This window comes from Danio aesculapii, chromosome 7 (assembly GCF_903798145.1).
Source record: "Danio aesculapii chromosome 7, fDanAes4.1, whole genome shotgun sequence".
In the NCBI taxonomy this organism is placed as follows: Eukaryota; Metazoa; Chordata; class Actinopteri; order Cypriniformes; family Danionidae; genus Danio; species Danio aesculapii.
This window is the reverse complement of record NC_079441.1, coordinates 63,577,810-63,604,139: the sequence shown is the minus strand read 5'-3', so window position 1 is coordinate 63,604,139 and position 26,330 is coordinate 63,577,810. Positions and strand designations below refer to the sequence as shown.

Below are 26,330 nucleotides of genomic sequence, written 5' to 3'. Positions count from 1 at the left end.
ATATTAGAAAAAGTTGAAAACCTGTAACCATTGACTTCTATTGTATTTGTTTTTCTACTACAGAAGTCAGTGGATAAAGGTTTAAAGAAAGAAAGAAAGAAAGAAAAACATCACTCACCTTACTAATAGTAATTTGAGTGATATTCTCTTTCTGCTCTGATTAAATTACTTTGCTTCACCTCTGTTGAAATCTGTTCTTGTTTTGGTTGTGAGTTGTGAGTCTGTGTGTCTCCTGATAATCTGCATGGCTCTGTAAATGAGCTCAGTGTAGTGTAACCCTGCTCTGACCGTCACGTGTCTGAATGCATCTGTGTTTTTTTCCTTTATGTCCAGATTACCAGCGGCTGATGACGGTGGCGGAGAGCATCACAGCCTTAATGTTCCCCTTTCAGTGGCAGCATGTGTACGTGCCTATCCTGCCTGCGTCCCTGCTCCACTTCCTGGATGCTCCTGTGCCGTACCTCATGGGTCTGCACTCTAACGGCCAGGACGACCGCACCAAACTGGAGCTTCCCCAAGAGGTACTCAAACACACACACACATGTTAGTATTGGTGGTTTACGAGGGCTCTCCATAAGCTTAATGCATTTTATACTGTAAAAAACATTTATATTATTGCCCTACCCCTGAACCCAACCCTCATAGGAAACTTGACCTGTGAGGCCAATTGGCCGCTCTAAAAATGCCATCATTGCACCTCATTCACAATAGAGCACGCTGATTGGTTCTAACCAAGTTTTCCTCTTGAACTGATGCTGAAAACTCAAAGACGTCATGTTGTACTCGCCGGGACAGACAGCCAGTCTCCATGCTAGAATTGACACAATGATCTTATGGCCGTGACGCAGCTTCTAAACAAATTTGCTCGAAAATAACACAAATACAACCAATTTTTACTTTTTTGTGAAATATATGTGTCCTGATAGTGTTTGTAGCAGCGTGGGACACATATGTGACTCTGAACATCTAAAAAAATGTGTTTTGGTGTGTCGTGTCCTTTAAGTACATTGCTAAGCAACGCAAACAGATCCTAATTGCACCAGTGTTCGTACCTGGTTTGCTTCCTCACAGGAAACTTGTGGATAATTTTGAAAGCCTTTGGAACTACAAGGACATCAGACCTTGTAAACCATCGTAATAGAGTACAACTAGGTCGCCATACCCATGACATTATACAAAAAAACTGTCCTCGTAAACAACTAAAACCAATACACACACACCAACAACTACACACACCTGTCCAGCTATCTTTACCTCGCGCCTCACATTTCGTAAGTTTCACTTTTTACGTCAGATGTTTGTCCTACTTCATCAAGTGCCCTGCAAAGTGGACTCAACAGGATGTTCTGCCCTGATTTCAGTTTAAAGGGAGCATATTTCATTCAAATGTTTCAGAAAATGAACGAATGAATGATGGTTCGAAATGGTGTGTGTGTGGTTGTTGAAATGAAGCCTCATGTTTACATCACATGACATCATATTTTTGCCTGTATGTAAAATTATTCATTCATTCATTTTCTTTTCGGCTCAGTCCCTTTATTAATCTGGGGTCGCCACAGCGGAATGAACCGCCAACTTATCCAGCATATGTTTTACACAGCGGATGCCCTTCCAGCTGCAACCCATCACTGGGAAACACTCATACACTCTCACATCCACTGCGGACAATTTTAGCACACCCAATTCACCTGTACCGCATGTCTTTGGACTGTGGGGGAAACCGGAGCACCCAGAGGAAACCCACGCAAACGCGGGGAGAACATGCAAACTCCACACAGAAATGCCAACTGACCCAGCTGAGGCTCGAACTAGCGACTAGCGCCCATGTAAAATTCTAAAACTGTCAAATTGTTTGTATTTTATTTGCAATTTTCAACTGACAATGTTTGATTTATTAGTTCATAAAGAGCTCTCATCATTGTCTCTGAAATGTCTCTATAATATAAACCCCAGAGATCAATGTTTGTAACAAAACGACTCTTGTATCCTTCAGGCCAATCTCTGCTTTGTCGATATTGACAACCACTTCATCGAGCTACCCGAAGACCTGCCTCAGTTCCCCAACAAGCTGGAGTTTATCCAGGAGATCTCTGAGGTTCTGCTGGCGTTTGGCTTGTCTCCAGAAGCGAACCCACAATGCAGCGAGGGCCAGAGCAAGATCAGGGGCTTCCGATCAGGTGACATGGCCTCTGACAAGCGCAACGGGAACCTGGCCGGCTCGCCGCTCAACTCATTCCTGCTGAGAGAAAACCAAACCATCGCTCGCCTGCAAGCGCTGGTCAAGAGGACTGGAGTCAGTCTGGAGAAGGTAAGCATGAGGCACATACTACAACTAACACACTTAAAGGAGCGCTTTTATTTGGAAATAGGCTCGTTTTTAAAGTCCCTTAAATCAGGGTGTACTAAGTTTGAATACTGTGAGTGAGTAAATCTTACTTATTCTTATAAAATAGAAAAACCAGTCCCACTTTATATCAGGTGGCTTTAACTAATATGAACTTACACTGAAATTAATCATTTGTTACTACCAGTGGTTAAAGTAACTAATTACAAATACTCAAATTACTGTTTTACTTTCCCTTGAGTACATTTTTAGTGCTGTATCTGTACTTTACTCCACCATTTTCCTTCAACCTGCAGTCACTATATTTTCTTGTCAATGGGGATTAGGAAATTCAGTCCTGTTATTCCTGTCCAATCAAATCACACATACAAGGTAAATCGCCTCATATTGAATGACCTCAAGACATGGGCGATTTATAAACGCAGCAAACTGTTTAAAAGCATTAAAAGTGTCCAAGAAAATGTCCAAAATCTTTACACGCATTGATTCAGAGACTGTTTACATGCATGTCACTGATGAGAAGATGACGGATATTTACTGTATGATGACTGAAATGGCTTTAAACAGCCAGCATGGGGACCAAAATTCAACTCGTGGGGTTTTAAAAGGTATTAAATGTTAGTTAGAGAAATTTAAAGGCTTTAAAAAGTATTTAAGTCTTAAATGCTAGTTTAAAAGGTATTACATTTTGCATCAGTATGCTAAAGTTTGCCTGAATTTAATCTTTGAACGGCGCGGTGGTTCAGTGGTTAGCACTGTTGCCTCACAGCAAGAAGGTCGTGATGAGATGATAAACAGTGATAAACAATTTGGCTGTTTGCACCAGACGAAACACCACAGAAATTTAAATACAGCCATCCAGAAGCACATAATAGTGCACTCACTCATGCTATGGTAAGGTTGGTAATCTATTTAATACATATTAAACCTCTTTAACATTATTAAATGTACATGCTGAATCACTGTGTTGGCTTGCGTTATTTCACAGTTGTAAAGCTTTCAGTATATGGCAATAAATGTCATGTAAAATGGCATTCTAACACGCATAATTAGCATTTAACACTGAATAAAGCACATGAGGTGTACCTGAGGTGATCAGTTTATCCTGTTGTTTACCTGAAACTGTTGTTCAATAGAAACTGTTTCCAATATAACAATTCAAGCTGTTGGTAAGAACAAAAACCTTTTAATATGGAAAACATTCCTTCTATCGGGTGCCGTTACTTTAATTTAGAACACGATTCAAGTCAGACGCGCTCCTTAATCCGGCAACCTGTGCTTGGTTTGTTTTGGTCCAGGAATGTAATACCTAGTTCAACCACTGGGTGTCAAACTTACATACTGCATTTTTGAAGGAGTAACTAACAATAAAGTGTGATGCCATATAGAGTAAGTCTGCATTCTTGCGGCCCGGGAGAAACTCTTTTACAACCCTTGTACGGAATTGCGACCCTGTGGTTGAAGACCTGGAGTTAAACATAAAATATACTTGTAAAATAAACATGACCTCTCAAATTCTTAGCTTCCTATAAATTTCATTACATTTTTACGTTTGCATTAAATGTCATTACACCAAAGTCTTTCACAGTTCCACAATGCTGTTAGTTCAGGCTGTCCGTGGGGTTTTAAAAAGTATTAAAAGTTAGTTAGTTAGAGAAATTTAAAGGCTTCCCTGCTGAAAAATCCAGCTTAAACCAGCCTAGGCTGGTTGGCTGGTTTTAGCTGGTTGACCAGCCTGGTTTTAGAGGGGTTTTGGCCTTTTCCAGGCTGGTTTTCAGCCATTTCCAGCCTGGTCTTAGCTGGTCAGACTGGAAAATGACCAGCTAAATCCAGCTAAAACCAGCTTGACCAGCCTGGTTTAAGCTGGACATAGCTGGTTTTGGCTGGGCTCCCAGCCTGGCTAGGTGGTCAAGCTGGTTTTAGCTGGTCATTTTCCAGCCTGACCAGCTAAGACCAGGCTGGAAATGGCTGGAAACCAGCCTGGAAATGGCCAAAACCCCTCTAAAACCAGGCTGGTCAACCAGCTAAAACCAACCAACCAGCCTAGACTGGTTTAAGCTGTTTTTTTCAGTAGGGTTTAAAAAGTATTTAAGTCTTAAATGCTAATTTACAAGGTATTACATTTTGCATCAGTATGCTAAAGTTTGCCTGAATTTAATCTTTGAACGGCGCGGTGGTTCAGTGGTTAGCACTGTCGCCTCACAGCAAGAAGGTCGCTGGTTCAAGTTCTGGCTGGGCCAGTTGACATACTGTATCTGTGTGGATTTTGCATGTTCTGCCCATGTTGGCGTGGGTTTCCTCCGAGTGCTTCGGTTTCCCCCACAGTCCAAAGACATGCGCTATAGGTGAATTGGATGAACTGAACTGACTGTAGTGTTTGAGTGTATGTGTGAATGAGTGTGTATGGATGTTTCTCAATAATGGGTTGTGGCTGGAAGGGCTGCCCCTGCGTAGAAACATATACAGGAATATATGGTGGTTCATTCCGCTGTGGCGACCCCTGATAAATAACCAACTAAGCCAAGGGAAAATGAATGAATTTCAGGGTGCCATGTAGTTTATGAAATCGTTCAAATCCTGCTAGATTTGTCATCATGTTGCTTTGTTTACTGCAGTAACCAAAGCAACACCGTTATTTCTGCAGTTCTATAGGCGCCCCCTGCTGGATTAGCATTTGTTTTCACTATATGAATAATGTTTTAGTTTAGGATTAGGATCTTTCAATCAGTATTTAATAACTATACTGTTAGTTAAAATGTCATCAATGTTACTGGTTGAAAACTAAAGTGGCATTGAGGTCTTAAAATGTATGGAAAGAGTCATTAAGGAGGTCTTAAAAGGTACTGAATTTCACTCTCTAATTCAGTATATACCCTGTAATTGCCTCAAAAGACAATTTGTTTCTCCTGCCTGTTTTAAGTTCACTTTAAGTTCGTCTGGTTGCTGCGAATTCATTAATTTCCCTTTTGAACAGAACAATACCTTCAGCAGTGATGACAGCTGCTTTGTGAAAGAGAGATCTTTTCAGAGTGGGCAACGAAATCCTAATTATTGTGTGGGCAATGAAAAAGCTGAACAATTGGCTGTTAAGAGCGAGCGCTGTGCTCTGATTCTCTGAAAGGTTTCTCTCTATGACAGTAAGCAGCTTAAGGACACACACGCTTTCTAAAGACCAGGGATTGACCCCTTCTCCTTAATATAGCTCCTAGATAGTTTGTCACATCCTTAATGCTGGTTTATTTCCTTGATATTCAGCGATTCCCTTATTTAGAGTGAGCTGTCAGACGCTTGTTTGCTCTTCTTGTTGCGCTCTGTGTATTGCCACTTGCTCTGTACGGTTATATTCTCCCGGGAATGAGCCTCATTTGTCTCATAAATCAAAGCAGATTTGTAGACTTCCGTTCCCAGCACTCCCTCTGCTCTCTGTTCAGGGAGTCACCATGGAAAGTAGATAACTCCGATCGGCTCTGAAAAGCTCTGTGCTGATATTTGCTGACAGATTTTTCCCACTCTCTTCTTTGATAACCCCTTCTTTTACATTTGACAGGTTTTAAAATGTTGTTGGGAATGGCACTTTTTTCATTTGTTGAGTTTTTATTTATTTATTTTTTGCTTGTATTCATATTATGAACATGACAAGAGCTATATTTTAAAAGTATAATTTCTACATTTTAGGATTTTGCATAAAAAAATCTGTATACACGTATACACTTAATTGCTATAGATTGTTATATATATTTATATACACAGTTTGGACAATGAAACGAAAACGCTTGGTTTTAGACCACAATAATTCATTAGTATGGTTTTGGGCCTCCTTTTGCAGCTAATACAGCATCAATTGGTCTTGAGAACAACAGATACATGTCCTGGTCAGGTCACTACGTGATGCTGGTGGAGGAAAACGTTTCCTGACTCGCTCCTCCAAAACACCCCAGAGTGACTCCATAATATTTTTATCAGGTGACTGTGCAGGCCATGAGAGATTTTCATATTAAGAATATGACAGGAGCTGTATTTTAAAAGTATATTTTCTGCATTTTAGGATGTTAGATAAAAAATTCTGTAAAAATCTGCATTTAAACCAACTTCGCTTAATTGCCCTGGATTAATTGCCACAGGGGTTGGACAATGAAACTAAAATGCCTGGTTTTAGACCACAATAATTCATTAGTATCATGTAGGGCATCCTTTTGGGCCATCTTTTGCAGCCAATACAGCATCAGTTGGTTTTGAGAACAACAGATACATGTGGATATTAACCAGAGGGATTTTGAGCCATTCTTCTTGTAGAATAGTGGCCAGGTCACTACGTGATGCTGGTGGAGGAAAACGTTTCCTGACTCGCTTCTCCAAAACACCCCAGAGGGACTCAATAATATTTAGATCAGGTAACTGTGCCGGCATGGGAGATTTTTATAATAAGAATATGACAGGAGCTGTATTTTAAAAGTGTATTTTCTACATTTTATGATGTTAGATGAAAAAATCTGTAAAAATCTGCATTTAAACCAACTTCGCTTAATTACCATGGATTAATTGCCACAGGGGTTGGACAATGAAACTAAAATGCCTGGTTTTAGACCACAATAATTCATTAGTATGGTTTTGGGCCTCCTTTTGCAGCTAATACAGCATCAATTGGTCTTGAGAACAACAGATACATGTCCTGCACAGTGGCCAGAGGGATTTTGAGCCATTCTTCTTGTAGAATAGTGGCCAGGTCACTACATGATGCTGGTGGAGAAAAACGTTTCCTGACTCGCTTCTTCAAAACACCCCAATGTGACTCAATAATAATTAGATCAGGTAACCGTGCAGGGCATGGGAGATTTCATATTAAGAATATGAGAGGCGCTGTATTTTAAAAGTTTATTTTATACAATTTAGGATGTTATATAAAAAATGCTGTAAATCAAAAAGTCTGTATTTAAACCAACTTCGCTTGAATTGCCACAATAATTCATTAGTATGGTTTTGGGCCTCCTTTTGCTGCTAATACAGCATCAATTGGTCTTGAGAACAACAGATACATGTCCTGCACAGTGGCCAGAGGGATTTGAGACATTCTTCTTGTAGAATAGTGGCCAGATCACTATGTGATGCTCATGGAGGAAAACATTTCCTGATGTTTCCTCCAAAACACCCCAAAGTGACTTAATAATATGTAGGTCAGGTGACTGTGCAGGTCATGGGAGATGGCCTTCACAAAACTACTTTGATACATGGCACTGCCTTCAGGATACAATATTTGAGCCATTGGGTGCACATGGTCCTCCAGAATGGTTCGGTAATCCTTGGCAGTGACGCGCTCATCTAGCACAAGTATTGGGCCTAGGGAATGCCATGATATTGCAGCCCAAACCATCACTGATCCACCTCCATGCTTCGCTCTGAGCATGCAACAGTCTGGGTGGTATGCTTCTTTGGGGCTTCTCCACACCGTAACTCTCCCAGATGTGGGAAAGATGATTAAGGTGGATTCATCAGAGAACAATACATGTTTCACATTGTCCACAGCCCACGATTTTCGCTGCTGGCACCATTAAAACCTACATTTTGCATTGACACGAGTGACCAACGGTTTGGCTTTAACAGCCTGGCCATATATATTGACCCCGTGGAACTCCTGACGAAGAGTTTTGGTGGAAACAGGAGACCTGATGTGCACATTTACAGTAATTGTGCAGTGAGTTGGGTTTTTTTTGGGGGGGGTTTATGTTTTTTTGGATACAATCCAGGTTAGCACGCAGACATCCCTTTCAGACAGCTTCCTCTTGCGTCCAAAGTTACTCCTGTTGGATGTGGTACAATTTGACACTTGTGTGAACATGCATCATTTTACTTTTGTGCCCGTTTGTAAGTGTGTGTTTTCTTTGGATGTGTTGAACAGTTGGACGTGAAGGACGACGCGAGCACTAATAAGGATACAAAAGTGCAGTGCGAAGAAGAAGAGATGAAAATGCACCAGCTGAACATTCGGGTGCGAGAGGTCTTCGCCAACCGTTTCTCGCAGATGTTCTCGGATTATGAGGTGTTTGTTATTCAGCCCAGCCAAGACAAAGAGTCCTGGTTCAGCAACCGAGACCAGATGCAGAACTTTGACAAGGTGAGGATTCACTTTCCATTTATGAACTTTGATGCTGGACAAATATGATTAGAGATAGATGATGCTGGATTTTTGTTTAATAGGGACTGAAATAACAAAACTGTCTGCTTGAAAAGAGTAAAGGCTGAAGCTGTTTCATCATTGTACATGACAGATCTGAATGTTTTTGCTGTGATGACTGTCAAAGATTTAAAAGACAAAGACATTTGCATTTAGGAATCAGATTGTGTGGGTGGGAATTGAGATGTTGATTCTTCTGTGGTTAATTGTGCAGCTCTAATGCCTCGTTTCCACTGAGTGGTACAGTTCAGTTGAACATAAACACAAAGCACAAAAAATACCCAAAACATACATTCAGGTCTTATTTGGGTTCATAAACAATACGAAACATACACAGTCAGCACATGTAACATTAGCATCTTGTCATTTCGGGTTTATAATAGTCCAAAAGGCAATGATAATAATTTAACATGGCAGTTTGTTCATGTTTTAGGTTGCTGAAATCATTTGCTCCTTTGTTTTTTCACGTATCACTCTCACGTTTGTCCGTTTCTGAAAGGATCGAGTGTCAGAAGCACTTCAATAATCACGCGCACGTTATTATAAACTTAACTTAACTTAAAATGACTAACTTAACTTAAAATAAATAACTTACAGTAACTTAACTAACTTAAAACAACGAACTTAACTTCACTTTCAGTAACTTAATTAACTTAACTAAACTTAACATAACTAACTTGCCTTAACTTAACTTCACTTACAGTAATTAAACTAAACTTAACTTAACTTGCATAACTAACTAAACTTAACTTAAAATAGCTAACTTAACTTTCTTACAGTAACTTAATTAACTTAACTAAACTTAACTAAACTTTACTTAACATAACTAACTTCCCTTAACTTAAGGTTTAATGCATTTAAATAACAACTAACTTAACTTCACTCACAGTAACTTAAGTTAACCAAACTTAACCTTACTTAACTTAACTTAACTTAACTTAACTTAACTTAACTTAACTTAACTTAAGGTTTAATGCATTTAAATAATTGGACATTTGTATGGTTAAGCTATATTTAAACAATAAAGACAGAATAAAACGAAACAAAACTGAGTTTTGGCAAAATAAAGATTATTTAATAGGGTTATGGACACTTTTATTGTAAGTTAATATTAACATTCTACTATTTATATTATATTTTATAATAATACTATTAATATAAATTTAATATTAATATTATTGGCTGCATCCAAAACAGCATACTTCCATATTATACAGTACGCTAAAATCAGTATGTGAGCTGAGTAGTATGTCCTAACTCATAGAATTCGAAAATCAGTATGCGAGAAGTACCCGGATGACTTACTACTTCAGGCGAGATTCTGAAGTGCGCATTCCATGCACGCTGCGCTATCCGATGATGCCCTGCGAGAGAATTTATGAATGGAAGTAAAGCGACGCAACTGACACAGGTAGGTGACGTGACCATGCCAAAATGGCGGATGTAGTACGTCCGAATTCCATTCATACTGCTCACATTCATACTGTATAGAACATACTTTTCTAACGGCTGAGTAGTACGTTTAAATTCAAATGCAGTAACTACTGAGGGGTAGGCGGTTTCGGATGCAGCCATTATCTTTATTTACTTTACAATTTGAATCTTTTATTTAAATTATAGCACTTTGAATCGCAAACAAAACTACTGCTCATTTACTGATATTTTTTACAGTGTATTTAGGATGCTCCTATATAGTGTAAATGATAAAGTTTGGATGTTGAAATGCCGATGGTCTTTTCAGCCCACAGCAGCTTCACGGTGTTTGCCTTTTGTAATTTCCACCCATTGCAGGCCTCCTTCCTGTCAGATCAGCCCGAACCGTACCTGCCGTTCCTCTCCCGCTTTCTGGAGACGCAGATGTTTGCCTCTTTCATCGACAGTAAGATCCTGTGCCACGATGACGAGGACAAAGAGCACACACTGCGAGTTTTTGATTCCCGTGTTGACAAAATCCGCATGATAAATGTCAGGACACCCACCCTGCGGACCTCCATGTACCAGAAATGCACCAATATCGATGAAGCAGGTGAGGCCCTTGTGTGCTGTTGGAGACGTTTTCATCCACTCTGGGGTGATATTGAGTCTTAATTTGCCTATAAAGTTCTCTGTGTTTGAGCAACTGGAATCACTTTTGGTGAGATTTTATTTTGACACATATTTTGTGAAAATGCTTTGAAAATGTTCAAATATTCACAACATTCTGGGAAAATGAATAACCCTTTCATTATGTTCGGGACTGTTTTTGCCCCATTGACTTCCATTATAATGAGACTTTTTTTTAATGTCAATTGACTTTCATTATAATGACATTTTTTTGCAAAGCCATGACACCATACAATCCTGCATTCTTGATTGTTGGTGGTTTTCCCTGTTGGGAAGCGGTAAAATTAGTTATTTTTACTGTTGATCATCAGTTGCAGTGTAAAAAAGCTTAGTTTCCGGCTTAAAATTATATGGTTATATATGGAGTATCGTGTGTGTAAATGTGTGTAAGTGTGAGAGAGATCTTTGCACTACCTTGATATGTTTGAGAAAATAAAAATAAGCAGCTCAGCTCTCAGAACATAGTAAACATAGTAAGTGTATTTATGCAAGCACACTATAATCTGCTGTTTTACTCCATAGAACTTCATATAAAAGCCGGAAACTATTTTGCACAGGCCTGTCTAAAGGGTAAATGGTGCCAACTGATGATCGACAGTAAAAATGACAAATTCTACCTCTTCCTAATGGGGAAAAACACCAACAATGAAGAGCGCATGATTATATGGTATGGCAGTGGGACAAAAACAGTCCCGAACATAACGAAAGGGTAGTCCATTTGAACAGTTGACAGGAGTTAAAGGGTTAAAAGTCAAATTTTGATTTCAGGTGGACTTAAGTTTCATATTGTTTGATATGTCAGCATGTCATATTGTTTGATAATTGTTAGAAATAATCTCAAAAAGCAATAAACTGTAAATATGAACACAAATATGAAATATATGCCAAGTTCAGCTGCTAGAATCAGTTGAGGTGACGTGAAGGCAAGCAGCAGAGAGCTGTCACTCAAGTTGCCACACCCCTTAATTCTGAATTTTAAGACATCATATAAATAAAAGGTATGAGTTTTAAAAATTCCCCCCTTCACACACACACAGGTTTATGAAGGGTAATCGTCGCTATATACAGTACTGTGTAAAAGTACTAAGCACTACACCAGCTTTGTTGGCCTAAGACTTTCCCATAATATATAATCAATCAGTCTCTTTATTAAAAGCAAACAGAAAATATAGGAAATATTTACAACAAAACAACAACAGCACAACGTTTCCTCTTCAAACAAAAGTCTATGTTTAATGAGGTTTTCCTTGGCACTGGTTTGTCCTGACATTTTCTGAAATAATGTGCTGTGTTATATCAGGCTCCATTAGAGTTTGAGTCTCCTATTGAGTCTTTTTTTCTGTCCAGGTGATCTCATACGGCCTCTATAATATTCAGGTCTGGACCCTGTGTAGGCCATTTCATGACTGTCTGTGTTTTATTAGCTGTTTTCTTTCTCCAAATAAGATTTCACTGCAATTAGCGGATCACTATCATGCTGCAAATGAAAACTATTACCACTAAAGTCCATTCCGGAAGGAATGGCATAATGAATTAAATCTTACCTGTACTTTTCAACATTCACAATTCCATTAATTCAGATAACATTACTAACAACACAGGTAGAAATGCAGTTCAAACCAGGACAAAGAGCCTCTCTCCAACACTGGAGTAACTTTTACACAGTACTGCACAACAAAAAATTACTGTAAAGTTGGGAATTTCAGCCTCTAGTGGCCGGTTGATGAACCGCAGTTTCAGTCTGTATCTGCTTCATGTGGAGAAATTGGCTCTCATTTCTAAAGAATTTTGCATTTCATTTTTGTGACTTGTTTCATGATTATATACAGTTCAGCCAAACTTTATTCAGACACCTTACATTTCTCACATTATTGCAGTTCTTTTAGTATAGTTTAGATAATGAATATGACATTAACTCAAGAGTTATCTGTTAGAACAAATTCATCTTGATAACTTTGATAGAAAGGTACAGTATTTAATGGATTGCAATCATCATCTAAATTTAATTAAGACAGCTTGTTAGCATGACAATATTTACACAGCAATAAATACTTTATTGGTTTATCCTGAGCCTCAATGAAAGCCTGCCGAAGAAAGAAAAAAGCAAAATTATATCTGATGTCTAAGTGGTTTTTAGTCATTAAAATGAATTTTATATTAGTTCCTAGTTTAGTTTAGTTATTAATTATTATTTAAAGGGATAGTTCACCCAAAAATCCAAAATTTACTTACTATTGGTTCTTTTATACCCTTTATGCATTTCTTTTTTCTGTTGAACACACAAGAAGACGAAACACACAAGAAAGCTGAAACCTGTAACCACTGACTGCCAATAAAGGAAAAACAAATACTATTTTATTTTATTTTATTTTATTTTATTTTATTTTATTTTATTTTATTTTATTTTATTTTATTTTATTTTATTTTATTTTATTTTATTTTATTTTATTTTATTGTTTAATTTGATTTAATTTAATTTAATATTTAAAGAGATAGTTCACCCAAAATTCTAAATTTATTATTTAATTTAATTTAATTTAATTTAATTTAATTTAATTTAATTTAATTTAATTTAATTTAATTTAATTTAATTTAATTTAATTTTTATTTTACTTTATTTTATTTTATTTTGTATTTTATGTTAATTTAGTTTCATTTCATTTTATTCTATTCAACTCTTTTATATTTTTATTTTATTTAATTTTATTGTTTAATTTAATTTTTAATTAAATTAAATTTTAATTATATAAAATTTCATTTTATTTTAATTAGGAGTGTATGTTATACCATAAACGCATTTCATATTAAATTTTTTTTTTCAAACATTGTCCTCATCTCTCCGTGTAGCACCTCTGAATGGCTGATAGGGTGGGTTTGTGTTGTGTAAGATATATTTTGAGCATGGCGTGTGGGTTCACATCAGTGGCTTAAGTGTCTCTTTAATTTCTCCCACATCACGAACTCTCACTCCTCCCACCTGTGGGTTTAGTGTTTCTGTAATGAAAGCATAGTTTCTGTGCTGACAGCGTACTGAGTTTCTGTGATTCTTTAGTAAATGTGTGTGTGTGACCTATTCTTTCAGAAAAGGCCATAGAGGTGAGACTGTGTAAGATCGACCACACGGCTCTGCATCCCCATCTGCTGGACATGAAGATCGGTCAGGGCCGATACGAGCCGGGTTTTTTCCCTCGCTTACAGTCAGATGTGCTCTCCACTGGACCCACCAGCAACAAGTAAGAACAATCTCCTGGCTGTATTATAATAGCATTATGATTGGCAATTTAAAAAAAAAGTTTCTTGTTATTATTTTTGTAAAGAATAAAAAGCTTAAAAGGAAGGCTATTTTAGTCCTGTGACTGTTGAGTTAAAAGCTCAAGCTAAGAAAATCATGCAAATATATCAATTTATTTGCATTTATTTGATCAAAAATATATAAAAAACAACATAATGTTGCACAATACTATTTTCTGTTTTCTATTTTAAGACATTATGAAAACAATTCTGGCGTAACTCCAGTGTTCAGTTATGTAATCCTTTAAAAAGTGAACACATGTACTGAGTTACCACAAATAATGTTAATTAATAATAATAATACAGTGGTAACAATAATAATGGAGTACCAAATCAGCAGAGAATTAATTTCTGAAAGGGTCACGGGACAGCCTAATGCCGAGTTCAGACTGGATGATTTTCGAAGTAGTCATGTCACCGGTGTTTTCACACTGCATGACTATCTGGGCTAGCGTTTCGTCAATGCTTTGTTTACGCTGTGGAATGGATTGGCGAAAGGAGGTTTCACACGGCATGACTTTACAATAGGAAGAATCACTGACAACTTTGTCTCGGCCTGCAAACTACGTCTCTCACAACCAAACACATGCGATAATTGACATGGAAACAACGCGAGGTCACGTAGTATATCTTTCGTTATTAACTACATAATGACTGCAATTAATTAATTAACTGCAATTTCTCCTCACCTTTTTTTCTTTTTCAACCCGGCTGATATTGCTCAGATGACACGGGTGCTCTTGCCAAATTTTTACTACTTTTTCTTCCATTTCATGGATCCAAATAGACTGAGAAGAAGCGCTTTTAACTTCTTCCCCATCCTCCTGCTGGCCTGCAGATACCCACACTAGTGAATGCTGCTCTGTCATTGGCTGTAGGTGATCGCCGATATTATTTTCAATCAGAACACATTTCACACAGCATGATTTGAATCGCAGACAGCTCCAGATATGTAGCACGCCAAATATCTCACGGGTGTCGGCGACTTATCAGCGATTCTCTCAGATCGCGTCTTTGATAGTTCATACTACGTGATTGTTACTCATGTGAACGAGCACCGATTTGCCTGTGATTGCAGGCATTTGTCTGCGATTTCTCAAAACCTGTCGGCGAGTCAAAATCGGGGCTAAAATCATGCAGTCTGAACTTGGCATTAGTGTACAAAATAAACTCCGTGTACAAAAACAACAACAACAACATCATTATTTTTAAAAAAGGAGTGTGAATATCAAATGTATTCAGAAGATTGAAGGCAAAAATTGGGTCCCACTTAATATTAAGTGTCGCTTATACCTGGGAACTTGCACAGTAACTAGATAATTAAGTAGTATGTAACTACAGTGTATGTACACATTGGTACATAGTATTTACTTGTGTAATACTGGTGTAACTACACACATTTAACAGCCCGCTAAATAGTATGTGTAAGTTCAAATGTGTAATAGGACTTTAATAACACAATCTTTGGTAAACTACCCCTTTAATGTGAATTACTGATGTGATTTTACAGTTTACCTTAAAACAACATATAAGGCATTTGTATATTTCAGTATATTTCTATTTATACTTTTTTGGCAGAAGTTTGCTGTTGTCAAAAAGTTGCACAAAGGCTTAGGTTTTATATATTACACAGTAATATGAGACCATTGTACACTTTATATTGAGTAGACAGTTTCTGAGGATTTACCCTGTAATAACACTGGTATCACAAGGTGAAACCTTCTAATGCAGCGTTAGTTCTGCCGTTCTTATTCTAATACAGTGTTCAGAAGCACATGGTATGCAAACAGGTGTGGAAGTGGGAAAACACCTGCAAGTACATGTTGTTGTTACACATTGCACTTATGTAATTCTTGTTACAGATGTGTACTTTCTTAGTGTTGTTACCAAAGTCCTGTTACACATTTGAACTTACACATACCATTCAGTGTGTTGTAACATGTGTGTAGTAACACCAGTATTACACAAGTAAATACTATGTACCAGTGTGTACATACACTGTAGTTACATACTACTTACACATCTAGTTACCATGTATAAGCGACAATATAAAGTGGGACCAAAATTTGTTTTAGATATATTGCACTTGTCATAATATTAATATTCAGAATTTCTCAGACCAATAATGCCGAGTTCAGACTGCATGATTTTCAAAGTAGTCGTGTCACAGATGTTTTCACACTGCATGACTATCTGGGCTAGCGTTTTGTCGCTTTTTTGTTTACACTGCAGGATAGATCGGCAACAGGGGCTTTCACATGGCATGACTGTACAATAAGAAGAATCGCCGACAACTTTGTCCAAACTACATCTCACAGCCTAAAACATGTAGTATATCTTTTGTTATTAACTACATAACGAGAAAGAAGCCCTTAATGGGGTAGAAAATTTACATATTTGCTCACCTGGGTTTGAAGGGAATTAGCAATTTCTCCTCAACTTTCTTTTTTAACTTTCTGAATGAAACGTCAAACAGACACGGGTTCTCCTGTCAAACCTCCACTAGTTTTTCCTCCATTTCTTGGGACCCGACGATTCTCTCAGATTGCGTCTTTGATAGTTCATACTGTGTGATTGTCACTCACGTGCATGAGCACCGATTTGCCTGTGATTTCAGGCATTTGTCGGCCATTTCTCAAAACCTGTCGGTAAGTCCAAATCAGGGCTAAAATCATGCAGTCTGAACTCGACATAAGGTTGTTACTTCATGACGGTATTATGTTTGGGTAAATCAATCTTTGAAGCCTAATAAAACATCCTCAAACCTAATGAAAATTATGACGGTACCCAGCAGTCACAGGACGTCAACATGATGTCAGATTGACACTGTACCTCAACGTCATGGGGATGTTGTATTCTGTGTGGAAACGAAAATCGTGTTAACGTCAGAACCCAACATTAGACCAAAGTCAGTGTTCAACGTTGGACAGACTTATTTTGGTATGTTGGACAGACTTATTTCAAACGCAACCTAAAAACAACCAAATATCAATGTCTAATGACGTTACGGCTTGACGTTGTATGGACGTTACCACTATAACGTCTATCAGACGTTGGATTTTGGTTGCCATCCCTGATGAATAAATCTCAGTATTTGACGTCAATATGACGTTGGTTCAAGATGTTGGCTCGACGTTGGATTTTGGTCACTTGTCAACAACCTAAAATCAACCAAATATCAACGTCATTTCACGTCGTTATTGGACGTCAAAATAACGTTATCCGTAGATGCTGGCTAGACATTGAATTTTGGTCACCTGACATCACAACCTAAATCTAACCTAATATTAACGTCTTATAATGTTGTGTGCCTGCTGGGTCATTTGATTTGAAACGTTTTAATCTAATGTTGTTGTAGATGGGCGAAGCGCAGTGCACCGGCACAGTGGCGGAGGAAAGACCGACAAAAACAGCACGCCGAACATCTCTATCTGGACAATGACCAGAGAGAGGTACAGACACAATAATAAATCAAATATAAATTGTTCCCACATATAAATGATATCTGTTTATACACACACAAATGAATTTGACAGGTGGAGCTGGGGGAGGTGGAGGATTTCAGACTCTTAACAGTGGAAATTGAATCAGACTATTTAAATATATAAGCAAGCAGTCTCAACTCATATATTGATCCATTAATACTATACACCAGGGCTCAGCAAGTTAGCCAGTATTATTGTGTTAACGCATTTATTAATTAATAAACGCAGACAACTATTTTATCCTGCCTTAAAGCAGTTTTTATTATGTTTACAAGTATTTCAAATGTCCATTGCTAACTGGCTTTGAACACACACACACACACACACACACACACACACACACGCACACACACACACACGCACACACACACACACACACACACACACACACACACACACACACACACACACACACACACACACACACACACACACACACACACACACACACACACACACACACAGACAGACAGACAGACAGACAAATTGGGGATTTGCATTTGCGATCTTAGAATAGAGAAGTTAAGATTCACAAGATATTTTAGTTTTGGGAATACTGCTATAAAATACACCTTAGTTGTTTAAAGTGTTATGGCACTTCTATTGATATACCAGAACTTTAAATTGTTGTTAAAATTTGAATGTAAGATCGAATTGAAGATCCCCAGCACTTGTATATACAGTGAGGTCAATAAGTATTTGATCACCCTGTGATTTTTCAATATCTCCTACTTAGAAATCATGGAGGGGTCTAGAATTGTCACCAGAGGTGCATTTCCGCTTTCAGAGACAGAATCTAAAAATAAAAATCCAGAAATCACATTGTATGATTTTTTAGTAATTTATTTGTAAATTACTGTGTCAAATAAGTATTTGATCAATTGAGTCAAAAATGTTTAATATTGGTACAGAAGCCTTTGTTAACAATTACAGAGGTCAAACGCTTTCTGTAGTTCATCAGCAGGTTTGCACACACTGCAGGAGGGAGTTTGGCCCACTCCTCCATGCAGATCTTCTCTAAATCTGTCAGGTTTCGGGGCTGTCACTGAGCAACACAAAGTTTCAGCTCCCTCCAAAGATTTTCAAATTGGATTTAGATCTGGAGACTGGCTAGGCCACTCCAGAACCTTGATATGCTTCTTACGAAGCCACTCCTTGGTTTTCCTGGCTGTGTGCTTTGGGTCATTGTCATGTTGGAAGACCCAGCCATGACCCATCTTTAATGCTCTGACTGAGGGAAGAAGGTTTTTGCCCAATGTCTCACAATACATGGCCCCGTTCATCCTCTCCTTTATACAGTGCAGTCGTCCTGTCCCCTGTGCAAAAAAACACCACCAGAGCATGATGCTTCCAGCCCCATGCTTCACTGTAGGTATGGTATTATTGGGATGATACTCATCATTCTTCTTCCTCCAAACATGGCGAATGGAGTTAAGACCAAAAAGTTCTACTTTGGTCTCATCTGACCACAGGACTTTCTTCCATGACTCCTTTGGATCATCCAGAAGGTCCCTGGCAAACTTCAGACGGGCCTTGACATGGGCTGACTTAAGCAGGGGAATCTTTCTTGCGATGCATGATTTTAAACCATGACGTCTTAATGTATTACTGATGGTAGTCTTTGAAACGGTGGTCCCAGCTCTCTTCACGGCATTGACCAGCTCCTCCCGTGTAGTTCTGGGATGATTCTTGACTATTCCTAGCATCATTGAGACCCTCCGTGGGGCCCCAGTCTGAGGGACCTTGACAGTCATCATTAGCCTCTTCCACTTTATGACAATTGCTCCAACAGTTGTTCTTTTTTCACCAAGCTGCTTGGCAATTGCCCCGTAGCCCTTTCCAGCTTTGTGAAGGTCTACAATTTTGTCTCTTGTGTCTTTTGATAGCTCTTTGGTTTTGCCCATGTTGCTACTTAGACTTTTGACTGATTTTGGGCTGCACAGGTGTCTTTATGACAGCTAACATCCTCAAACAGGTGCTACTAAATTAGAATCATGAGCAGAGTGTAGCTGGACTATTTAAAAGCAAAATAACAAGTCTTTGAGGGTAAGAAATCTGGCTGAAAAGCAAGTGATCAAATACTTATTTGACACAGTAATTTACAAATAAATTGCTAAAAAATCATACAATGTGATTTCTGGATTTTTATTTTTAGATTCTGTCTCTGAAAGCGGAAATGCACCTATGGTGAAAATTCTACACCCCTCCATGATTTCTAAGTAGGGGATATTGAAAAATCACTGGGTGATCAAATACTTATTGACCTCACTGTACATATGTTTATGTTTTATGTTTTATGTTTATATACAACAAATATATTTTAACATATATTATAATGTATACCATTTCCATGAGAAGTTCTTCAGCACTACATTGTGGTGTACAACAGTGGTCCCCAAACTTTTTATCACCGCGGTCCGATCAACGCTTGACTATTGTACCGCAGACCGGGTGGGAGGTGGGCGAGTGGAGCGGTGGTTTGTACAGTATATTGCTAGGCGACCATTAATCGTTTTCTCAGAGAATGACAAGCTGACAAAACATTGCTGTCACTCTGATACAAGTTTTATTCATGGAGAAAATTACAAAGCACTGCAGTGTTTGGGTGTTCTGTGTTTGTCTGAGGTAATAATTCTACTGGAATGTGTATATTCCATACAAGCTGAAGCTGATCGCTCAGTTCTTGTCAAGTGACTCGCAGTGCACTCACGGCATTCATTCAGCTGGGTACGTCTGGAAGGGGCAAGTGCGTCACGCCGCTTGTGCATGCAAGCCTGGCACCTCTATTGGAAATGTCGAACTTGTGCAAGCTCTAGAAAAGACGCGATATGCGAACGGCCCCTAAAAAGCTGCCGTCATTTGCGATCTCCAGCACAGCCATGCTGGATTCACCTGATTTGTTGACAAATGGGTTGCGGATGTATTCCTTGGCAGTTCGCGGGTCCTTCACTGGGCCTTTTCCCCTTAGCAATGAAACTTTGCAAAGACGTCTGTTTCTTACTCATTTTGTTGCTTGTGGGTTAAATTTGGGCACTAAAATGGGCAAGCGAGAGAATACGGTCATTTTTCAAAATAAAAAATCGTTCAGACTCAGATAATAAATAAAACTGAAATAATTAATGATTTCTTGTGCCAATTGGTACCAATTGATTTAGTGGCTGAAGACCACTGGTGTACAATACTTGCAATGTTACATACAGTACATTATTTTGTTCACTACATAATTACCATTATTGCATTTGTGTTGTTTCATATAAATACAGTATATATAAAGTATTATTATTATTATTTGTAGTAGTAGTATTTATTTACATTTTATAATAATAACAATAGTAATACAGGGTGGGCCATTTATATGGAGACACCTTAATAAAATGGGAATGGTTGGTGATGTTAACGTCCTGTTTGTGGCACATTAGTAAATGTGAGGGGGCAAACTGATGGGTGGTGACCATGGTGGCCATTTTGAAGTCGCCATCTTAGATCCAACTTTTGTTTTTTCAATAGGAAAAGGGTCATGTGACACATTAAACTTATTGTGAATTTCACAAGAAAAACAATAGTGTGCTTGGTTTTAACATAACTTTATTCTTTCATGAGTTATTTACAAGCCCCATCACATATGCTAATGCCACAAACAGGACGTTAATATCACCAACCATTCCCATTTTATGAAGGTGTATCCATATAAATGGCCCACCCAGTAAAATGTGTCCGTGTCCAAATGTTGGATTAAATCATTAGTTTTCTGCATATTTTGCAAGTTATTTTTGTATTCTTTCTTTATTTTTCTTTCCGCATTTTGTTATTGTATTGTCTATTGTCATTAGATTATAGTTTCTTTCATAGCATGATTAATGTGTGTCTTTTTTTGTTGTTCTTTAACTTTCTCTTCCTGAATCTCTTTTCTTCACCTCTCTTTTTTCCACACTTATCCGTTTCTTCTGTCTTCCCTGTATACACACACACACACACGCACACACACACACACACACACACACACACACACACACACACACACACACACACACACGCACACACACACTTTCAGCATGTGGAGTGTCTGTTTTCTGAGCTTCAGCTTCTGCTGGCTCTGGACTACTACTGGTTTTCGCAGTCCTTCAGGCCCTGTCTAAAGTCCGTCAAGGTGGATGTGGTATGTGCTGGACGAGAGATCAGGCTGTGAATCTTAATCTGTGCCCACTTTGACCTTCCCGTCTGCTCTATCCGTTTTGAACGCTTGAACCCATTTTCCTCCATCAGCCTCTGTAGATTCCTGCTTTTGGCATTTCTGTCAGTTTCCCAATGAAATCTCTGTCCTTCTGTATTGTTTTCTGGTAAATACAAATAAGTCCAGCTGTGAGCATCAATACTTTTACTGCAGTTTACTGAGGTTATATGAGCAATTCCATGCAAATGCAAAGTTTTTACCAAAATAGTGAAACCCTCTTTAGGTTTTTTGTATTGGCTTGTATTTTACAGTACTACAAAAATAGTCAAAATGTCTCTATCAGGGCTTTCAAGCAATTATATATGACTTACCAAAGTCTTACACGTGCCAATTTCACATCTGTCACATCCATAACAAAGCTTTTTTCCTAATAAATGCAATAAAGTAAAATAAAATAAAATCAATCATTATTGTTCTATAGAAAGTCAACTCTTATCATTTTGATTAGCATTGAGTCTTTTGGGTTGTGCACTTTAATTCACAGAATTTCTATGTTGTATACTGTAAACTTGCAGACTTTTTGGTCACATCCATAACGCATGTTTATTTTCTCATTTAAAATCTAACAAAGTTTACAGATTAATATTTCAATAACTCTTTGGTTAGTAGTTTTGGAAAATATAAACAGATGTTTTAATACAATGGTAACATATACTTCCTCTGCGAATGTTTTAAGTTTTTACTGCAAATGTCACATCCATAATGCTGGAATTGCTCATATTTTGCCCAAAATGAAGCAAAAAAGAAAAAGTAGTTTACAATAAAACTGAATAATGTTATTTAGCCAATTAAGATTTTTAGCATCTTAAAAGTATCTTAAAAATACACATTTTTATTCAAGATATAGAGCTCAAACTTGTAGAAAAGTGTTGTTTTAGGACACTTTTATTTTGCCTGTGTAGCATTTTTTACACTGTCTGTCAGCTTATGTGCTACACAGAAAAAGAAAAGTCCCATATGGAAGGGCTATTATTATATTATAGTTATATTAATTGCTGTGTTTTTTTTAATGTAAAAATTGTAATAATATATATACTGTTGAAGTCAGAAATTGGGAGAAAAAATAAACAGGGGGGCTAATAATTTAGGGGGCCTAATAATTCTGTTTAAATTTTCTGTTTAAAGATTTTTTCAACACATTTCTAAACATAAAAGTTTTAATAACTAATTTCTAAAACCAGATTTATTTTATCTTTGCCATGATGACAGTAAATAATATTTTACTAGATAATTTTCAAGACACATTTAAAGGCTTAACTAGGTTAATCAGGTTAACTAGGCAGGTTAGGGTAATTAGGCAACTATAATGATAGTTTGTTCTGTAGACTATCGAAAAGAAAATAGCTTAAAGGGGCTAATAATTTTGACTTTAAATGGTTTTTAAAAACATAAAATCTGCTTTTATTCTATCCGAAATAAACAAATAAAACTTTTATCGGAAGAAAAAATATTATCAGACATACTGTGAAAATTTCCTTGCTCTGTTAAACATCATTTGGGAAATATTTAAAAAAGAAAAAAAAAAATTCAAAGGGTGGCTAATAATGTACAAATATTTAAAATAAATAAAATACTGCTATATATATATATATATAATATAATAATAATATAACTTTTTTGTTATAGTATTTCCTTTATTTAAAATGTTTGTACTTTTTATTTGTTTAGAAGTATGTTTATTTTTGTTTAATTTTGGATTTTTGGCTCAAATATGGTCTACGCAATTGTTCATTAGATATTATTTTTGACTATAATTTATTTAAGACAATACCATGTTCAAGAATTATTCGCTTAGGAGTCTTGTACAGTAGGAGCTCTGTGTTTTTTCTATAAACCATCATTGCTGCCCCATGGATTCTCAACTTATTCTGAAGTAACTCAAAAGCCAGAAGCTGCATGGAAGTCTTTTGCAGAGCATTGAGTGATTTTCTGATATTATCGTTGCAGAAATACATCCAGGAAGCCAGAAACCTCGGCACCACACTCCGTCAGCCCAAACTCTCCAACCTGTCGCCTTCGGTCATCGCACAGACCAACTGGAAGTTTGTTGAGGGACTGTTGAAGGAGTGCAGAAATAAGGTAAATGTTTTGATCCTCCTTTGGTATTAAACCCAGCGTAAAATGTTCACTTTATAAGCCTGGTGTTAGTACGGAGGTGTAGCAGCTCAAAAAAAAAAACTACTAAAAATATCACCACATCCTAACTTATCAAGAAAATACTGTACTAAACGCATTGCATGTTATATATAATTCCTCAGAAGAGAGCATCTGGATCAAAATATGTCACGTGTCAGTAATTCACAATGGTCAACTAATAATATGTAGTTGTAGTTAACAATTAATCCATGCCACAGACGAAGCGCATGCTAGTGGAGAAGATGGGACGGGAGGCGGTGGAGCTGGGCCACGGGGAGGTGAGCATCACCGGTGTGGAGGAAAACACACTCATCGCCAGCCTGTGTGACCTGCTGGAGCGAATCTGGAGCCACGGCCTACAGGTCAAACAGGTATAAACACAACACAACACACCACACACACTTTAACCAGCATGAATGCAGTAATATGTGATGTACAGTAGTTCCCCTGTTTGATCTGGTCCTGTTCTGTCTGTTTGCCAGGGAAAATCCGCCCTGTGGTCGCACCTTTTACATTATCAAGAGAGTAAAGAGAAGAGAGATGCTACTCCAGCAGGCCTCGGCCCTCCTGGTAAAATACTCTCAATATCATATAATATTTGTATTTCATTTTTTAGTTGAAAGCATCTTCTGAGAGAACATTTTAACTATAATAGAACCTCATGAGTGACTGATTTTGAACAGTCTACATAGGGAGTATTGTTAACAGACACTTATGCTAATGATACACAGATCAACTTTTTGAGCGATGTTGCCAGGCCAAATTTCGTATTGAGATTGGGCAACGAAAATGTATCTGTATCACATTTGCCCTTGTTAGTTGTCCTAATAGCTGTCCATTGATAACATAATTTTCCAAAGTTACCCAGGTTTTGCTGGTTGACTCATTTTGCCGAATTTTCCTTGCCAATCTTAAACCAATTGTAATCAGTTGTTTTGATTAAATTTGGAATATGTCCAACCCTTGCAGAGGCCGGGGGATCAGAGTGAGCGCTCCAGCTTGGCCCCAACCTAATCCTCCTGTGTATTGTTATCATCAGATTTTATAACTTGCACATTGCTCAGCTAAAACTTGACATTTTAAAAAACGTCAGATATACTTTAAGCAGAATTAAAAAACAATTGGTGTGACTAGATTTCATACAAAATCCTCACAAAATGTTTGTAGTTCGTATTTAATAAACTTTCCACAAAAGGAATTCAGTTTAAAACAAAAACCAATGTGAATTCTTATTTCTAACATTAGTAGATATCTTTACTAAACAGTACAAACTGCTTTTACAAAAAAAAATGTTTTGTATCTCAGGTATCATTCATGACACAGAGAGACGGAAGTCTGATGCTAGCTGTGCGATGCCGCCTCTCAAAGTCTCCTTGATTCAGGACATGAGGTGAGAATCCAACCATTTATAGTGTAAAGACCAAAACCACACTACACTGAGCACTGCTGAGTCTTTAGCATGTTGTTGTATGTTGAGAGAGGTCTACATTATGGTTGTGTATCATTTTTTTTTTTACCAAAATGGTGCTGGTTAGTAGCAAAAATTAAAAGAGCCCCTATTATGGGTTTTGAGAATGAGTTTCCATGCAGTGTGCAACACAACACTAAGTGAATGAAAACATCTAGCTGAGGTTTAAACTTGAGATTGCACCATGTTTAAAACTATTGATTCTTTAACAAAATAGTAGACTCTGAGTCGAATAATTGAATCGAGTTGGGTTCAGATCTTTTGCTTGAACGCATCATAGTACTGGTTCCGGTAAAACGTGAACGCGCCTTTCCCTTGAGACACTAGCGGAGGCACTGGGGATCACGGGACTGATCATGACGCGAAGATGACGATCACTGACAGATAGAGATTCGGCTGTGGGGAATAAAGGGTTAAAGTTCATGTTCACAACAATGCCACAGTATAACCAACATAGTGCTGTGTTTGTTCCTGTAATTTTTCTGTTGATACAATAACCTATGCTGCAATGCAGGATTCGTCTGCCGTTTGCTATTTAAGAAAGAGGCAGCAAAGACTATTATGTATAGGACTTTGTCCACATTGAACACGTGACACGTTCTTCTTCCTTTAGTGATTTAAATGTGTTTCTGAACTCACAATGTACTGCCGTTTGCCTTTGCTATGGCCACCATCAGCTGTTCCTCAAATGGTGGTCTGTTTTTACAATAGTTCAACTTTTACCACTGGGTTGGGTTTAAGAGTACAGTAATATGCTGGTGTTTAACTGCATTGCTTTATTGCATTCCTGCATTGGCTGTCACACACTCTGTGCTACTTCATAGCTGTGGTGGGCGTTACTCTCAGTCTCGCGCTGAACCCAGTCGACCAATCACAACAGACTGGATCATCGGTCCAATCAGCGCAAATTAGCATCACACTAAGGAGGGGTTTGGGAATAAATGAATCCCTGAACGAATCATATGGGAGTTGCTGGAATAATTAGGTAAAAATAAATGCATATTATAAGACAATGAAAGTGTTTTTTGACCTTGCATGCATATTAGACTATTGTTGGAGACCCCCAAAACCAAAATATGACCATTTTATAATGCAAAAGAGGG

General features: G+C 37.7%; 1 protein-coding gene across 1 annotated transcript in view; it reads left to right on the top strand.

Annotated features, from left to right (window-relative positions):
* The first annotated feature begins 62 nt into the window (after nt 1-62).
* dennd5a (DENN/MADD domain containing 5A) overlaps nt 63-26,330 on the top strand; it is a 53,771-nt gene continuing 27,503 nt past the window's right edge. The window contains exons 1-10 of the mRNA XM_056462324.1: nt 63-521; nt 1,994-2,308; nt 8,238-8,453; nt 10,305-10,539; nt 13,699-13,849; nt 17,266-17,359; nt 23,571-23,702; nt 23,978-24,130; nt 24,242-24,329; nt 25,065-25,149. Of these exons, the coding sequence (XP_056318299.1) occupies nt 303-521; nt 1,994-2,308; nt 8,238-8,453; nt 10,305-10,539; nt 13,699-13,849; nt 17,266-17,359; nt 23,571-23,702; nt 23,978-24,130; nt 24,242-24,329; nt 25,065-25,149 (1,688 nt within the window). The 5' untranslated portion in view covers nt 63-302. The remainder of the gene's footprint in view (nt 522-1,993; nt 2,309-8,237; nt 8,454-10,304; nt 10,540-13,698; nt 13,850-17,265; nt 17,360-23,570; nt 23,703-23,977; nt 24,131-24,241; nt 24,330-25,064; nt 25,150-26,330) is intronic.